The following is a 16,828-nucleotide window of genomic DNA, read 5'->3' as shown; positions in this document are numbered from 1 at the left end:
AACACTATGCCAAGCAGCTTAAGCAGAAGCCTTCCCTCCTGTGCACATCCCCTTAGAAAAATACCTCTGTCTTCCATTCACTTAAAAACCCAATAAATTGCATCAGAGGTAAAGGAGTTTCCCTAGTCTTGTACATCAGAAGCCCCCATTTACTTCTCATTCAGAGTATTCTGGATATGTCAGATACCAAGCAAACCACTCAAATCTACAAATCATGTTAAAACACAGTCTTTCCTTTAGCATAAGCTTAACTTTAAATAAGGAAACGTACCCTCTGCAGCATGGACTCTGACCAGGCATAGCCATTGTGCTCTACTGCCCACTGCAGTATAGTCCCCATAATGCACAGCATCACATCCGATTGCAGAATATTCACCAGACTTGCAAAAAGTGGGCAGAAAGGAGGAAGAGCTGGCGGTGGAAGCGCTGAAAGGGAAATTCACGTGTTTGACATTTCAGCACCTCTAAAGTCTGCAACACGCCTACAGAATGTCGGACTTTCAAACAGCTTAACCCAAGGCAGCGTATAGTTGCTTTAACACTGAACACGGCATGTAAGAGAAAAGCCAAAGGAATAAGCCAGTCAGAAGGCTGGTTTCACCACGGATTGGATTCCAGTCTATAACCAGGGAAACTCAGGGGAAATTGCTACATTTTCATTCGCTCTCTGGCTAGCCAGAGAACAACATGTTAGTGTCAGAGCAACGCGCAGTTTTAGTAGGTGCTTCCCTCTTCTCCTGTCTCCTCTCAAACAGAAATACCTGTATCTTCTCTGTTCTGCCTTTTCAGCTTTCTTTGTGCTTCCTCTGCCTGAAACAGAAGAATAATATCATGATTACTCAAAACCTACACAAATAGAAACTAATAAAAAATAGCATTTTCCACGCTTTATTACCTTGTTACCAGCTTTTTCCCTCCTTTCTCCTAGCCTTAAATAAAACAAGAAAGCTTTCATGTCTTTCCAGTTTGTCTTATAATCTACTTGTAAAGTAGGGCATGCATCTTCAAAATTAATCTTTCAACTTCAGCCAGCCTGAATTCTCTTTCTAGCATCAAATTTTAAGACAAGTCTGAACTAAAACAGTAATTTCCAAGAAGATAAGTGAAAATACAGATTGTTTAAATACTTTCAGTAAAGTAAGACTTATTTTATAATTCTAATTAAAAAAAACTATTAAAAACCCCACAGACAAGCTCCTGAATGCCCACTGATTTCAGCAGCTCTATATAGACCACGTTACACAATGGCTCAGAGATCACTGCAAAATCTTGGGTAAATTTTATTAACAGTCTCAAATAAATTAACTTTTAAAAGTTGTTTTAACCAGCTGATAATACTACTTCACAGAAGTAAGCTTCAGAAAAAAGCCAACCAGAAAAGACTCAAAATAAACCCCAAGAAGTCAAATTACTAGTTACCTTTGATTGCTCTGCCCTTGAAAAGTGATAGAAATAGAGATTGAAGTTCCTGGCACATTCTGGTTTTAATTCATACAGCCCTCTGCCTGTTAATCCAGGTTTCCTACAAAAATCAAAACAAAACAGAATAAAACTTTACATTCACTGGTTATTAACATCTGAGTATAAATGGTTAACTAGAACAGCTAAAAACTACTGCTCAGTAGGCATTCTAGAAATCAAGTAACGGCATAAAGAATGATTAGAATGACTAGAAAAATTTACATTTTCCATTTTTAAAACTGAAATATTAGAATAAATGGGAAACATACTTGAAACACGCTACTTCTTCAATCACACTTTCCATTCCTGTCTCTCTGTTCTCCTACATTGAGTGAAAAGGAAAGACAGTGTTACTGTAGTGCTTGGAATAAACACATTCAAATACCATACAACACTAGATAAGCCTGCAAAACAAATGTAGCACAAAGCCATTTTCCTGGAACTCAAGAGAATGCTAAAGCACATAATATGAAAATACATTCAGGAATACCATCAAAAGTATTTTTTAAAAAAATCATACTATTTTAAGTACTCCATTTTTACTGTTTTTCCCTGGCATCATAAACTTGGATGTAAATACAACAAAACTGTAAGTTAGCTTACTCAGCATATTTTAGGAATACACAGTCAATATTTCTTGTTTCTAAGCCTTTAAAATGAAACATATATAGAACAGCTAGAAAGATAAGTCACTGAAAAATGGCAAAAAAAAAAAATCATAAAAGGCAGCAGGGGAAATCAGCTCAAATATGTAACACTACTTCATACACAAACTAACTTTTAATATTCCCATCCTCTTCCTGAAATGCATATTCACAGTAGTCAGCAAGCCAGAGAAAAAGTACTTAACACTAACAGTACAATTCAGAATTCTAACAAAAATCCTAGTTCACTTTTTCATCCAACCTTAAATTATTTTTTTAAAAAATCATAACACTGCCTTGAAATGCGACTTTTCAAACCAAGTTTAAAATATTTATAGCAAAGCAAAATATTTCACAATTTATAATTAAAAGTATAGAAAAATATAGTAAGACAATTTTTTGAATTTTGACTGCCTTCAGAAATCAAGTTTAAAAGATTACTTCCAAAACTTCTGAATAAAAGCTCTCCTGTCCTAAAAAAACCACTCAATACCAGAATTCAGACAAATGCTTCTGTCGTGTGAACAAAGCATTTGTCACACAAGTCGTTGTACTGTGTCCGATTCCTTGTCTTTTCAGTTATTGTTAGGCTTTAAAATGTAACAGCTTATACATCTGGATAGGTTCAGCAACCCACTTCCATACGTCTACTCCGGTTTTACAAGCAGCCTGCAGAGACTGCCGGCCAGATGGCCTCATAAGCAGCAGCGTTAAGAAGAGAAGTGAGCAGAAGCAGCTCTAAGGCTCCTGCCTCCTTCACATGTTATTTCTTCTTCGACAGCTCCTTCTAGCTCTTTAACAGCAACTATTCATCCAGACTCACGCTAACCTTGTTCTCAGCATAATCATGCTGCTCCCGTTCCACACTTAAGGGGCATAAAGTTGCATGAGAAAAAGTTTCAGAAGTGAGCCTTATCAAGTCGACGTTGCTTCCGCCCTCACCCCCCAAGTTACTTACGTCTTCAGGTAAGGCCTTGACCAATTCACTGTGAGCCATCGGCCTGATGCTCAGCTGATGGATGATCTCTCTTTTGATTTCATCTGTTGCATTCACCTGTCCTATTCCAGGACTGAATCTTTCACCTGTCAAAATAAAAAACTTTTATTCTAGTATTTTCAACGTTTGCTTCTCTTCTTTTGCACTTCAAAAGAAAAGAGTGGAAAATAAGTCTTCGTGACATCTTGTGTTCACCTGCAAGTGTTCAAAAATTACTTACGTTAATCTAAGATAGTTTCCATGCATGAATGTCAGAACAACAGGAAGTTCAAAACAGAACCAAACTTGAGATGACAATGAAGAATGCTCATTGCAGACCATTAAAGAGACTGAAGTTCTAAAATTAAATGTATTCTGAACTTACCAACAATCATTATAATGAGGTATAGCATCTCTTCTATAAGAGTGTTATTTTGTTGAACAACATCCTGAATTAAAATAAACAGAAAAACACTTTTAAATGAAGGGTTAAAGAATTATTCCATATTAAAAAATAATATTTCAGTGCTTAAAAACACTGTCTTTAGCACTCCAAATTAAACTATGCTGAAATGCAATCTCAACTGCCATAAACTTCTTAAAGCAAAAATTATGAATCAGTTTCTGACATTATCAATACGACAAGTGAAAATATTTATGGGTATTTCAAACTGGTCAAATGAAATTAAAATAGGATAGGTCTTGCTTTTTCACCAAGAAATTGCACAGTCTCAGTATAACAGCATCTGGCAGACTTTTGAAAACAAATATGTAGATTTTCTATTGCAGTAGTACATAAAATACCTTGTTAGTACTTTCTGTGCCGAATCTTTTGCCATAGTCTGGAGTACTAAAGATCTGATAAAGTTCAAAGCGACTCAGCATTATCATCAAGAAGTGATTTGGATCCATCATAGACACACCTGTCTATTTAAGGAAAAAAATAAACAGAAAATAGATTGAGTGTTATTATAACACGTTCATATACTTATATACAGTGTTCACTGTATATTCTTTACGAATTTCATTCCCCTCTCTATCCAGGTACAAAGATTTAATTACTTAAGTTTGCTCTCTTAGGACTCCAATAACACAAGTTACAGCATGTTTGACAAGCAGGATCCCATGCTTTACCAATAATTTCTGATGTCCTTTGAAGTGTACAATACACAGAGTTATTCCCTTTATCTCATATACTCTAAATAAATTCACTGGAAGACTTCTGGTTGGATGGTTTTGTCCCTACAATCCCATTTCTGCTGGCTCAAGTTTTAGAAGGCGTAATAACACTTAGTACACAGCAAATAATAATGTTAAAAAGAAATTCCAATCCCCGAAACAAAGCTGAAGAACTTCGGCAAGACTCTCTAAACTCTCCTGCGAAGTAAAATACTATTGTTTCAATAGAGCCTCAAACATTTACTTCCATTTCTGAAAACGACTGCTAAAGATTTTCTGTTTATTAAACAATGTATCTAAGTTAGCTAATTATAAATATTTATCACTTGTTTACTATTGCTGACAGGACCATCTTTAAGACAGAATAATTTCCAACAAAACTGCCCAAATGGGCAGCTGTAGATGATCATTAAAAATGAGAGGCAGATCAAGCCTCAGGGAACTACATCTGAAAGCTGAAGTTAACTCAGGACATAAGCTTCCTACTGGGTATTGTTCACTCTAGGTAAGATGTGAGGGACTGGCTGAGGAAAGATTTTGCTGTCTAGGCAAACTATGCAGCCCGAGACACAAATTTTAGCTTTTGTCACTCTCAGTGGAAAAATAATGCATCAGAACCTCTCTGGGTCAGAACTAAGTAGACTGTAAAGTCTCTTCTGCACAAAAAATAAATATAAATAAATAAACACAAACTACTATACATGGGGTTCCACTTCCTATCTAGCATTTTAGATATCAACTTTGAAAGAAGGGATGAAAGGCCACACATACATCAAGGACATTACTGAAGACCTGCAGACTCACATAACCACCAGTACAGCACAATCCATTAAACTACAACATCCTCAGAGATGTAGCATATTCCATACGTGTCACACAGAAGATTCTGCACTTTCCAAGGATTATACAAATTATCCCATAAAGACACAAACTATTAAAAACTAGAAGTCCTTCCACAAAAATTGACTGCTTCCCTTGTCATTAAAAGGTTCTGACGGAGCAAAATACAAATGAATACACATCCTGAAAATGCTTGATAAAAATGCAAATGGGTACATGTGGTTACCTGAAGCATTACTATGTCCTTGTCAAACATCTCCCTCCTGCACTTCACATTATGATAGTAATAAATCTGAAACAAACAAACAAAAAAGCCAACAACAATTATAAACATCATATTTAATCTAAACTTATTTTCATTCTCGAAAAATAAACTTTGTTATACAGTATTACTAAGCAAAAAGCATATCTGTGTTTTGAAAAACTTACACAAATATATTTGCAAGCAAAAACCATTTTTATATAGCACAAAACAAGCATATTTGCTGGCTGAGTTGTATTGATATAACATCGAGATTGCATACACTTAGGAGGGAAAATTCTTCTGGACCTCTTTGGGATGCATTTTAATATACAGCAATTAACTGTTTGAAACTCAAAGGAAAGAAAGACCTTGCAGCTGGAGAAACCTTCTTTCCTTGCTCCATGAATTGCTCTTGAATTATCTGAGACACAAGCTTTCAGGAATTGCCAGTTTTCAGCATAATGTTAATACTGTGACAGGACCACACTTAACTTAAACCATCCTGGGAGCGAACTCTCCAGTACCGTGCCAGGCAGCAGCAACACTGCAAACCCTGCACGGCACTGCAACGTGGGAAAGCTTGATTCTATCACAATTAAGGCAAAATAAAGAGGGCTTTCAAGTTTCTACCTGGGACTGGAAACAGCCTTTAGCATGATAAACTTTCCTCTAGAGACACACCGTTCCTCAACCAAATTACAGGAAAGAGAGCTAGGCACGCCTTCCCTCTTGTCCCCACCTAATATTCCACACATACACACGCCCATTCTTATCATCTAGGAAATACCCAAAAGGAGCTGGGCTGAACACGAGCTCTCCACACCCAAAAGAAAGCAAGAAAGGGATTCCAGACTGAGGGAGCCACATTAGCTGAACTAAACCAGGTTCCTCACTGCAAGATGCTGTCAACCAAGGGAAATTACCACAAAGACTTATTTCTCCATCAAAAGCAATGGTGAAATTCAGATTTGATGTGTGTCTAAAGTAATACGGGCACTGCTATAATTGTATATACCTAGAGCTCATTTTGTTTTCATAATGACAAAAAGACATCACCTTATTAAGATCCTTTAGGTACAAAGTGTCAGGATATAATATGTTTGAGCAGCTTAATTCAGCCTCCTAGCAGACATTGCATTATAATTATCTAGTGAAGATAGGGGCTTGTGAAGGGAGAAAAAGTTTCCCGTAAACAAATCAAGTTAACACCTCACAGAACTAAATTCTATTTCTGTTGTAATCTATGTCTTGCTAAGAAAATCACTTTAGACGATCACCCTGGTGGGTGGTACTGACACTACAGTACCCGTTTTATAGTTGTTATGCTTGAAACATCTAAGAAGTAATTTGTACAAACACAGAGAACATAAGTTTAGAGACGGATGGAGCTAGTTCCCAAAATAGCAGAGAAGTACAGGAGGTAAAAGTCCAGAAACACTCACTTCCACACTGGTTCTAATGCTTCTGTGTAGTCTTCAGATTTCAGTTGCTTTATAAATGTAAACAGCAACAATATCTTAATGGTGCATATCTTTATATTTGAGACACTTATGTGAAGGTGCTGAATGCACCGCTTGAAGTCACACAGATCTAGTTCTGCACTTCACGCTGCAGTCGGTCAGGACACAGCAAAAAAGGTCAGGAGTCTTTAGCTGCATTATACTGAAACTTCTTTAAACACACAGCACTAAGTTCAAGGAGCACCATTGCAGTTGTGAAACAAAAAAGCAATTTGTGAAAGAGGAAATCAAAGATAACTGTAAAAGCACAAATATTCAAATGTTGCAAGCGTCAACACTACCCTTGGGAGTGTTATCAGAAAAGTGATTCTACAGCTTAGAATTACTTAGTTAATCAGTACTTACCTGATTAACAAGAGAGAACCCATTTCTTCTCCACATCCCTGCATGAACTTGGGCACACAGGACCAGGCATCGCAGAGGATGTTCTATTAACATAGGTGGGCTAAGTTCACTCTGCATTAAGAAAATGCAATATTGTGACACATACAGAGAAAATAAAAAAAATAAGACTGAAATGAAGGAGGACAATATTTGTGATCACTAAAACATTTTGGCAATACAAAACAGAAGTAAATCCAACACATATATTGCAAAAGTTTGATCAGACTATTCATAATCTATCCAATCGTTATCCAACCTTACAGTCTGTCTTTGCTCCACAGAAGTACTCTGCGAGTGCTTTAGTTTATTCCTAAAGATGGTAGTTGATATCTTACAATATCAACGCTATCAATTTAATCCCATTGTCATTTGCTTTCTTTCATTCAAAGGTTAAGTACTACACTTCTTTCAAAAGACATTGAGATTTCTTCTCCCAGTTATGCATTCTCCTCTCTTAATTTATCTTACTCTTTTTAACTTCCCCTTAGAGAGACAGTGTATCAATAAGAACATGCAGGAAGCAAGAAGCAGTTGAGGGACAAAATTAGAACCTAAGCCAAGGAGAAGGAATCGGTTCCTGCAAGGAGCTCCTAAAAAAAGTTTCTACTAGCAAAAAAAAAAAAAAAAAAGTAATGCATGAAGAACAAAATACAAACCATAAACCTGAGTCTTAAGTTATTAAAGAGAGTAATACTGATTGCTTATGCTCCAGTCATGAATATCTAGATACTAATCTTTTATGAAGTATTTTATCTACTAAAGGTAAGTCTCTCTGAACAGAATTCATAGCAAAAAGGTCCTTTGTTTCATCTAATAATGTCCTACACTTACATGACCAATTCCACATTCAGAATTGATTATATTTAACGAATATGCCACATTTAATTACATACCAGGGGTAGCAGCTCTGGAAACTTATACGCCACTTCAGTTTTACTCAGCAAAACATGCAAGCCTACATAAAAACATGAAACAAATACACACATAATAGTACACACAGTATTTCATATAACTCGAACAGGACAAAAAAGGTCATCTAATTTACTACTGGACCATTTTCTAAACAGAGCTACAAGTCAGTCTGCAGATTTATCACCCTGGAGCTGCACAGCTGTTTCCTGAAGAGACATATTACAATATACGTTTTAGTTGTCCCGTTGTATTTGTATAAAACTTGCAGTACAAATGAGATTTTTGCCCTTTTTTGACTGTCATATCCCCTCAGCAACAGCCGAGAGCCCTTGATCTGTCAGGACAAATTACCAATGACAGATATCTTACCCTTTCTATCAGTCCTTAGAGTTTTATAAAATACCTCAGGAATTATAATGAGGACCCTACAAGGGTTTTGCTTAAAGATTCAAACATTCAAAGTTATTTGACACTGACCTGCATAGCATATAACTAAGAATTACCTTTTTCACTTCATTACCTGAAAATTTATTTTTATCATATGACTTTCTGATTTTGTAAACTGAAATTCATCAACCTTTTTTTCAATACAACTGTTGAACAATGTAGGCACAACATAAAAAGACGTAGCTTCATTTTCTAGTGGCACATTTGCTTGATAAATCTGCTCTCTAACAGAATGTCGATTAGTCTAATCAATCTGACAGCTAAACATATTTCAAAACAGTCAACTACAATCCATATTTTGTTGCATCTCTTTTGCATCACTCAAGTGGCAAAAGCAGCATTAACCGCCTACAACACACCCCACTGACAAATCCAGAGGCATGAGACAATCTCCCCGGGCCTGAAACGATAATAACTTCTCCAATGCTTGAGAACATTTTGCCTAGAGAAACAGCAAGAAAATGGTCAAAATGTATCCTATTCAGGCTTTAAACAACTGCTGTGTAGTTCCCTTGCATATACACAAATACAAACTGCATTTATACAACATTTTCCATTTCCTGAAATATTTTTAAACTAGTTCATACCTGCAAGTAAACGAGAAACTGGGAGATGAATGCTAACTTTTTCCTGAGAAACACAGTATCTGATAGTCTCAACTGAATGTCCACACATGCTGAGAACAATCGGCTGTTCTCCATCAGTAAAACCACTATGGCACTGCATCAATACAGTCAGGCATTTCTTGTAAGCTTCAATTAACACTTTTTCCTAAAAGAAAAATTGCCACTTACAGAGATTATGAAAAAAAAACCAAGCAGCTCTGCAAAATAATACAGTCAAAGTCTGATGGGTTTGGGGTTTTTTACCTTTATTAACAGTCCTGTAAAATTAAGATAAGGAACCCAACAAAAGAAGCTGAATTAAGTGGGACACAGATTGTGAAATTCAGACTGGCATGCCTGCTTAGAAAAACACCTACTAGGTGGGTTGTGGGGTTTTTTTTAGCTGATATTATGGGAACTTCGGCTAGTAAAATCTGCACATTAAAGTGACAGAATAAAGCCAGTTTGAGAGTTTAAATATTCTAGGATCACTTGTTCCACAGCCATATTTTACCACGCTCAAGTTCTGTATTCCTGAAGCTTGCAGCACTTAAGGAGTAGAAACCCAATTTATAATCAGGCTGCATTTGACAGATCCAGGGCCTACTCTCCTATATCCTCCTCTCTGACAACTATAACCTGATAGTGTTGTGATGATCGCAATTTTCAGATGTGTGACAGAATTCACAGCATTATTTCTTAAAAGGCTTAAACACTCTCTTATGAATTGGTCAGTCCAAGTCATAAAAGATATGCTTAAATACAGAAAAGATTTGCACTTGTTCAGACAAGATGATCTTGACTTACAGTACAGTTATCTCTTTAGGTCAATTGTTACACATGTTCAAGCAGTTTTTTCCCCTTCACATATTCAGACAGAAAAACAATTCAGAAGGAACTTACATCTAATGCACACCAATCCTGCATCATCGAAATAACAAGTGTTAATTTCATCTGCAATGTGAATGCTGCTTCCCATTCTGGTTCCATTTCTATGTGTTGTCCTACTTGACGAGTTATTGGATCCATTCCCTAGAACAAAAAGATTTACACATTTCGACAATGTATCACTAAGATATCTTGACAACATTAGTGTAAGTGTGAGGCAGTGGCTTTCTGTCCTTATAAATATAATGTTGCTACAAAAGGAAAAAGGAAGCTTGGGACTATGCAAAAAGGAATTACAGACATCAAAATAACAAGAAAATGAAACAGGGATTGCAAGAGAATAATACCGGGACAAGAAAGGTTTTCAATACAAGCTCTATTATTAACATCTGCAGAGATTCCAGCATTGTGAGCAGCACAATGACGACTGTGTACATACATTATCTTACTTACACGTTTTGTTTTTTGAATGTATTTTCTAGGGATGTGCTATTAAATGCAGTTAAACACTACCTGGGTACTGCAGTATCTAACCAGCTCTTGGCATAAGAAGAAAAAAAAAACAACAGCGTGATCTGAGAATTACAGTATATTCAAAAGACCATCATGAACAGACTAACGAAAGTTAAGCACGGAGAAGGGTACTGAAGTACTGAAGAATGGGAGGGATGCTGACTTACTCCTTAACAATCATACAGTCAGTTTGCTCTTGCTTTAAAAATACTCCTCTTAAGGTAACAGAGCACATGAAAAGGCTGGGCAAAAAAATCACAGTGAAGAGATCTATTAGTAGGAACTCTGCTGACACTTTAGTAGCTGGTGCTCCTGCTATGCAGGAAAGTTGGTTAAGATGGACCAGACATCACTCGCACAATTGTGTCTTGTCTCTCTCTACCATTGCAAAATACGCCCAAGGTGAACTGCTTTTTGAACCACTCTTCCTTTTTATTGCCCTCTACAATGAACTAAATTTTAAGAAGTTAGGGAGATGATATGTTTCAGGAAAACATGACTCTAAAAATTATACTGCACTGAAGTTATAAAATGGAAAGTATGTTAAATTTCTTCAATAGCTAACTGTCTGCTTTAATTTTGGAAATTATTGTTAGTCACGGATTTACATACCTGCATACATTTGAGTAATTCTAAGAAGGCATCAAAACCCTCTAGGAACTTCTGCCTCAAGTCATCTGACCACTCAGTTGGCTTACTTATCAACACATACCTAGGTACATTAGAAAGATTCAAGTGTTAATATTTTTTTTTTTTTTTTCCACCTGCTCAGCTGATCAAAACAGCACATAGCCAATACACTTACTTGAGATCCAAAATAAGGCTCTGAACACGCCTGAATTTGAAAGCCTGCAGAGCAGTGTAGCGTTCAAACTGAAACCTGCCTTGGATGTCACGGTGCCTTAAGTGGTCCATAAAAGTTTTGATGATAGTGGTCATGAGATTTTCTTCTGTTATTAGCATTCGAGCCTATGCCAAAGTACATTGAAATTTGCTGTGGTTAATAGACACAGTTAAGAAGAGTTTCACACTGCACCATGAAATTTATAAAATACACGACTTTTTATCCGAAATAGTCACATCAATAATTAAACTAGAACAACATATTGAAAGCCAATCCTCCAAACATGCACAGACAGGGAAAAAAAAGTAATCTAGTCAGAAATCATCATAATCCAGATCTCTTTCTTCAAATCCTTTCCGTACTGAAGTTTGACTATGGTTAGGCTCCTGCTAACCTATATAATTATGACCCAAGACATGTAATTATGCATCTTACAATTAACTCGTACCTCCCTTTAAGTATGCGTTGTCTCCTCTCAGATAATTTAAGTATGAGCCCTTTAGAGGAGAGACAGCTCTTCTGTTTTCTGTTTACAAACTTACAAGAAGCAGAGCGGTGAACAGAATATCTTCTGAACTGCTAAGGAACCGTATAGCACAATTTCCTCATGGAAATTAAGTGAAATGGCTTACAATTCCTCCCAAGGGCTACTGCATACATCTGTGTGTTGTAGGAAACAAATCAACAGGCATCACAAGGTCTGACGAAGATTGTCTCCCACATCCAACCTAACTTAGCCCAACTCTGCAGCAGAGTAGGAGGCACTAAGAAGTTGCTGCCGCCTCCTACTTCTGAGCTCTTCCAGAAATCCCCCTTCTGTTGGCTCTCCAGGGTAAATGGGATCAGTCTTGCACTCCTCACTTCTCATGAGCTCACTTCTTATGAGGCTGGTAGATTCAATGAGATTGGCCATTCTGATCTACCTCAATGACACTGCAGATGCTGACTAGAACTTCTGGGTAGTATAGTCACTAATAACACTCCAAAACGTAGTTTCTAAAATACTACTGCAGAGGGAAAAAAATATATCTGACGGTTAACATTTCCCTGCAAAAAATCACCACCAACACAACCAGTCACTCTCCCTCAAACAAAAAAATCTGAGTTACTTGAGAGCTCAATTAAATTACTAAGATCAGTTTAAAAATGTTACTGAGGAGCAGTGGGGTGGTTTTACGTTCTTCAACTTATTCAGTTAAGAATGAATGGCTCTAAATATATAAAAAATAATCTCCTACCTTATGAACTATCATAACTGCTACCTACCTTATGAATTATCATAACTGCTTTCACATCATCAGTTTATTCTATGCTTCTACAAACCAGTAAAAACCAACTTGCTTTGCTTTTTATTGCATGCCCTTGAAATAGAAAACATTTAAAAGGGACACTGCAATTATTTTGTCCTAAGAAAATGTCTGAGATTCCTTTAAAAATATTTTGTGTATTAATACACACATTCCACCATCCCATCCATGAAAGGAAGAAATACCATAACAATTTGAATAATTGTAGTTGGTTGAAGTCTAACTGTAATTCTGAATACTGGCAACATTCTTATCGACAGCATCAAAACTAAAAGAAGTAGCACAATATTGCCCTGAACCATGGAAACAAAGTCCTGAGGTCCTACTGAATTCCCATGAATAACATCCACTCATAGGAAACTGAAAAACAACTTTGTTCAGTACTTTAACTGCCATGCTACTGTTGAATTTTAGAGCTCAATTAAACTGATTAAACTTGGAAGGATTCAGAAGCATTCATTTTTTAAACAATTCTGGCTACAAAAATCAGACTTTTATTTCTAATACAGCTCCAAAGTTTAATCAGTCTAGTTTGCAATACAAGCGAAGACAAACTTATTTGGAGACAGGAGCAAAAAAAGACATTTCTCAAACAAGCATAAACTGGTGAAAGACCAGCAGAGTGAGCTGGGAGAAGTAACAGTGCCTGGAGCAGAGTAACAAAAATTAACTGGAAACTTGAAAGGCAGCATCATTCAAGGCTAGAAGTACCAAAAGAAATAGGGAATATCATGAGATAATTCTTGCTTGTACTTGTGTTGATTGGAAAATTAATGTAAAATGGATCATTAATAGAATCATAGAGTCATAGAATGTGTTGGGCTGGAAGGCACCTTTAAAGGTCACCCAGTGCAAGCCCCTGCAGTGAGCAGGGACATCTGTAACTAGAGCAGGTTGCTCAGAGCCCCATCCAGCCTGACCTTGGATGCCTCCAGGGATGGAGCCTCCACCACTCTCTCGGCAACCTGTGCCTGTGTTTCTGAATGGTAGGCTCTGAAACTGTGATATGCAAACCATAATGTAGATTTCTACAAACAGTAACTGCAGCTCAGTATGACGACAAAAGTAAATGCTGTGTATGTGTGTCTCTAAATAAACATTTAAGTAGCTTTCAAAAAAAAGAAAAGTAAAACATAAGAAGAAAAACCAAAAATACCCAGCCCACTCTGGGAAGTAAGCAGTAAGAACTGCTTAACTTCTAAACCCACAGCAACATACGTAAGCAGACTGACTGCTGTGCAGCAGCACTGTCGTGCATTTCCACAGTAACGTTAAAGAAATTTGCAGTCTTGGTTCAAGAACCTTGAGTGGCTTTTAACAAAGAAAGATTTCCTTTTTCAGTCTTTCAGTACTTACAAGAGAAGGCACTGTGAATATCTGTATCGAGAGGTCAGCAATTGAGAACTCTCTGTCGTGGTCATCTTTCATAAAATCACTCTGCAATCGCTCATAGTTCTATTAAGAAGGAGGCAAAAAAAGGCAAGGAGTGCCAACTATCAGTTTTTAAAAGAAAGACAGGCACTACTCACCAGAGTAGGTACAGTGAAGAGTTGGACAGACAGAGCAGCCACCGATACTGCCCGTTCGTGATCATCCTCCATATAATCTCTCTGCAACTGCCGGTAATTCTAAACAACAAGGGGAAATTCACCTCTAATCCACACTGACCTGATTTTTTTAATTTAAATGTTGCTCTGGGAAACTTTAATGCCATGATAAAAGGAAGAGTAGCTCTTATAGATTATTGCATAGGTATTTTGTACAAAGAACATGACAACTTAATCTGCACACACGTGAGATCTACTCACTCTCATTTTCACAAGCAAGGCTAAGACTTTATTTTCTACTCCAAGTTATTTGTCTTCAGCAGAGGGAGCAGAATTTTGCAGTGCTGATTTAAAGCATTTCAAATATTAGTTACTGCAGAAATACTAATCAGCATAACTGAATTTCAGCATTATTTCTGAGTAGCACTGTAAGAGCTTACACCTCAACAATGAGAAGCGATTAGCTCTTAAGAAGTGATACCCTGCATACTTGATGGTGAAGACAAAAACATCTGAACTGCTTTAGTTCTGAGGAGCCTGGAAAGTCCATTTTCTTCCCAGGAGACGAGATGTCATTATAACTAATGTTTTGAAGACAAAAATAAAGTAGTCAGCATTTCATTTCAACTTTTCACTTGCAAAAAAAGGAAAAAAAATCTGCATAACAGCTCATTTGAAGCACTGTATGCTAACTAAACTCTCTTCACTAGATAGTTTAAGCATTTAACGGCTCTTTGTAAGAAAGATACTTACTCTCGCAAAACGGATAGCGAAAAGTTTCTTGTACTTCAAATCCATAAGTAGACTGCTCATGAATAACTGGTGATACACATTTCTAGCTCCTGTCGAGAAAAATGAATGAAATATTGCATGTCACTATTTTCTATCAACATATTATGGAAACATAAAAAAAGTAAACTTTTACAGAATGAGGTAAGTGTGCATTTCAGAGCAGACACCGCTTTGATTAAGTCTGTCAGGTAGCAGCAAAGGATGAAGAAGAATACATAAACCAAAACTCTTCAAGTGGCATTATTTATTGCTCCTGCATAAGGTAACACTGAGCTGTTGAATAGGAATATAAACCTTCAAATATAAGGCAAGTGAGACAAACAAGAACAGAACTCTATTCCTCCTCAGGATAAACATGGGACTTGGATGGCTCACGGAAAAAAGAGGACACTACTACAAGAAGTCCTGGAAATGTAATAAATTTTGTTAGTTGCAAACAACTCTGCTAAATAATCAGCTTAGCTATCTCCAAATTCCTAGTCTATATGAGCAACAATCTAGCAAGTATTATCAACACAAATGAGAAGTGATTATATGAGGCTTGGCAATATATGCACGTATGTACCATTTCTTTCTGTAGGTGACTTTTAAGTTAAAAGTCATCACACTCGTTCTTTAAGGCAGAGCAACTATGGAATGCATGAAAGAGTAGTGAAATATTGATGCTGAAACAGAAATGCAAGAGTTACTCCCTGCTTACACGAAAGACATTATCCTAACAGAAGCTGTATTAAAAATGTTGTAAGGGTCCACAAATTCAGCATGTCTCAAATCATGGTATTTGCAGTCAAAAAAAAAAAAAAAAAAAAATCCCAAGTGCCAGGAACTCATTCTGACAAGATAAAGGTACTAGCTAAACAAAACCTAAAAGAATCATTTTCTCCGAAGTACACTCTCTTTCCACCTTACTTCTTTTATTGATACTCCAAGAAGCTCCCCAGACAGACCACAAAGAGATGTTACTACTCTCAGAATCGAACCTCAGAATTGAACCTCTGTACCTCAGAATTGAAGAACAAAAGATACGTGGGGGAGGGTAACAATCTCCAAAATACTATATTCATGTGTAAATAAGGAAAATACATATACATTGCATCATTCTCTGCCTTCTCTTTGTGCTTCTCTTTCTTACACCTGACCCTTCATGCCCTTTCAGGACACCAAATCAGACACAGAATCCATGAGGGAAAGAAATTAACTACCTCCATTTCCTCAAAATTACAACTTTCTATAGCCAATCCCATTATATCAATCAGGCTTTTAAAATTTTAGGGGCTCTAAAATAACAGAACAGTGGTTTTCACTGAATCTTCTCAGAAAGCTTAAGAACACCTCATGAACACAAACACAAGTCAAAGCAAAGAACCTCTGCCCTGTCCCTTCAAAAGAGGCATTTTGGTAGACATAATACAAATGCTGAGATCCTATAAAGCAGATAATCGCCAAATCACTCTATTGTTTATTCAGTTTCCTTAACCATCACTGTCATCTACACATTCAAGTTAGCCTTAATTTCATACTACTTTGAAAAATCAGATCTAAACCAAACCCTATACCCAAATGGTCTCCTTATGTTGTTGTCTTCAGTATATTTGGAGTGCACTATGAAGGGACAGAAATCAGGAAACTCTAAAATATAACACAGGAAAAATGATCAAACACTAGCAGATAAGGTAATGGAAAAAGTTTGAGGCATAGCATTCCCTAGTATTTTCCAGAAGTTTG

The 16,828-nt window shown here is 36.7% G+C and overlaps 1 protein-coding gene across 1 annotated transcript in view; it reads right to left on the bottom strand.

Annotated features, from left to right (window-relative positions):
• The window catches only part of UBR2 (ubiquitin protein ligase E3 component n-recognin 2), a 51,095-nt gene that overhangs the window by 19,843 nt on the left and 14,424 nt on the right, over positions 1 to 16,828 (bottom strand). Inside the window, exons 9-24 of the mRNA XM_009869080.1 lie at positions 15,065 to 15,153; positions 14,294 to 14,392; positions 11,419 to 11,582; positions 11,226 to 11,325; positions 10,116 to 10,244; positions 9,195 to 9,378; positions 8,142 to 8,203; positions 7,210 to 7,320; positions 5,327 to 5,392; positions 3,886 to 4,008; positions 3,467 to 3,530; positions 3,064 to 3,188; positions 1,731 to 1,783; positions 1,420 to 1,522; positions 762 to 810; positions 272 to 426 (exon numbers count right to left, since the gene is read on the bottom strand). Of these exons, the coding sequence (XP_009867382.1) occupies positions 272 to 426; positions 762 to 810; positions 1,420 to 1,522; positions 1,731 to 1,783; positions 3,064 to 3,188; positions 3,467 to 3,530; positions 3,886 to 4,008; positions 5,327 to 5,392; positions 7,210 to 7,320; positions 8,142 to 8,203; positions 9,195 to 9,378; positions 10,116 to 10,244; positions 11,226 to 11,325; positions 11,419 to 11,582; positions 14,294 to 14,392; positions 15,065 to 15,153 (1,676 nt within the window). The remainder of the gene's footprint in view (positions 1 to 271; positions 427 to 761; positions 811 to 1,419; positions 1,523 to 1,730; positions 1,784 to 3,063; positions 3,189 to 3,466; positions 3,531 to 3,885; positions 4,009 to 5,326; positions 5,393 to 7,209; positions 7,321 to 8,141; positions 8,204 to 9,194; positions 9,379 to 10,115; positions 10,245 to 11,225; positions 11,326 to 11,418; positions 11,583 to 14,293; positions 14,393 to 15,064; positions 15,154 to 16,828) is intronic.

This window comes from Apaloderma vittatum, unplaced genomic scaffold (genome assembly GCF_000703405.1).
Source record: "Apaloderma vittatum isolate BGI_N311 unplaced genomic scaffold, ASM70340v1 scaffold5075, whole genome shotgun sequence".
Taxonomy (NCBI): domain Eukaryota; kingdom Metazoa; phylum Chordata; class Aves; order Trogoniformes; family Trogonidae; genus Apaloderma; species Apaloderma vittatum.
The sequence above is the reverse complement of the archived record's forward strand: the minus strand, read 5'-3'. Positions and strand labels throughout refer to the sequence as shown.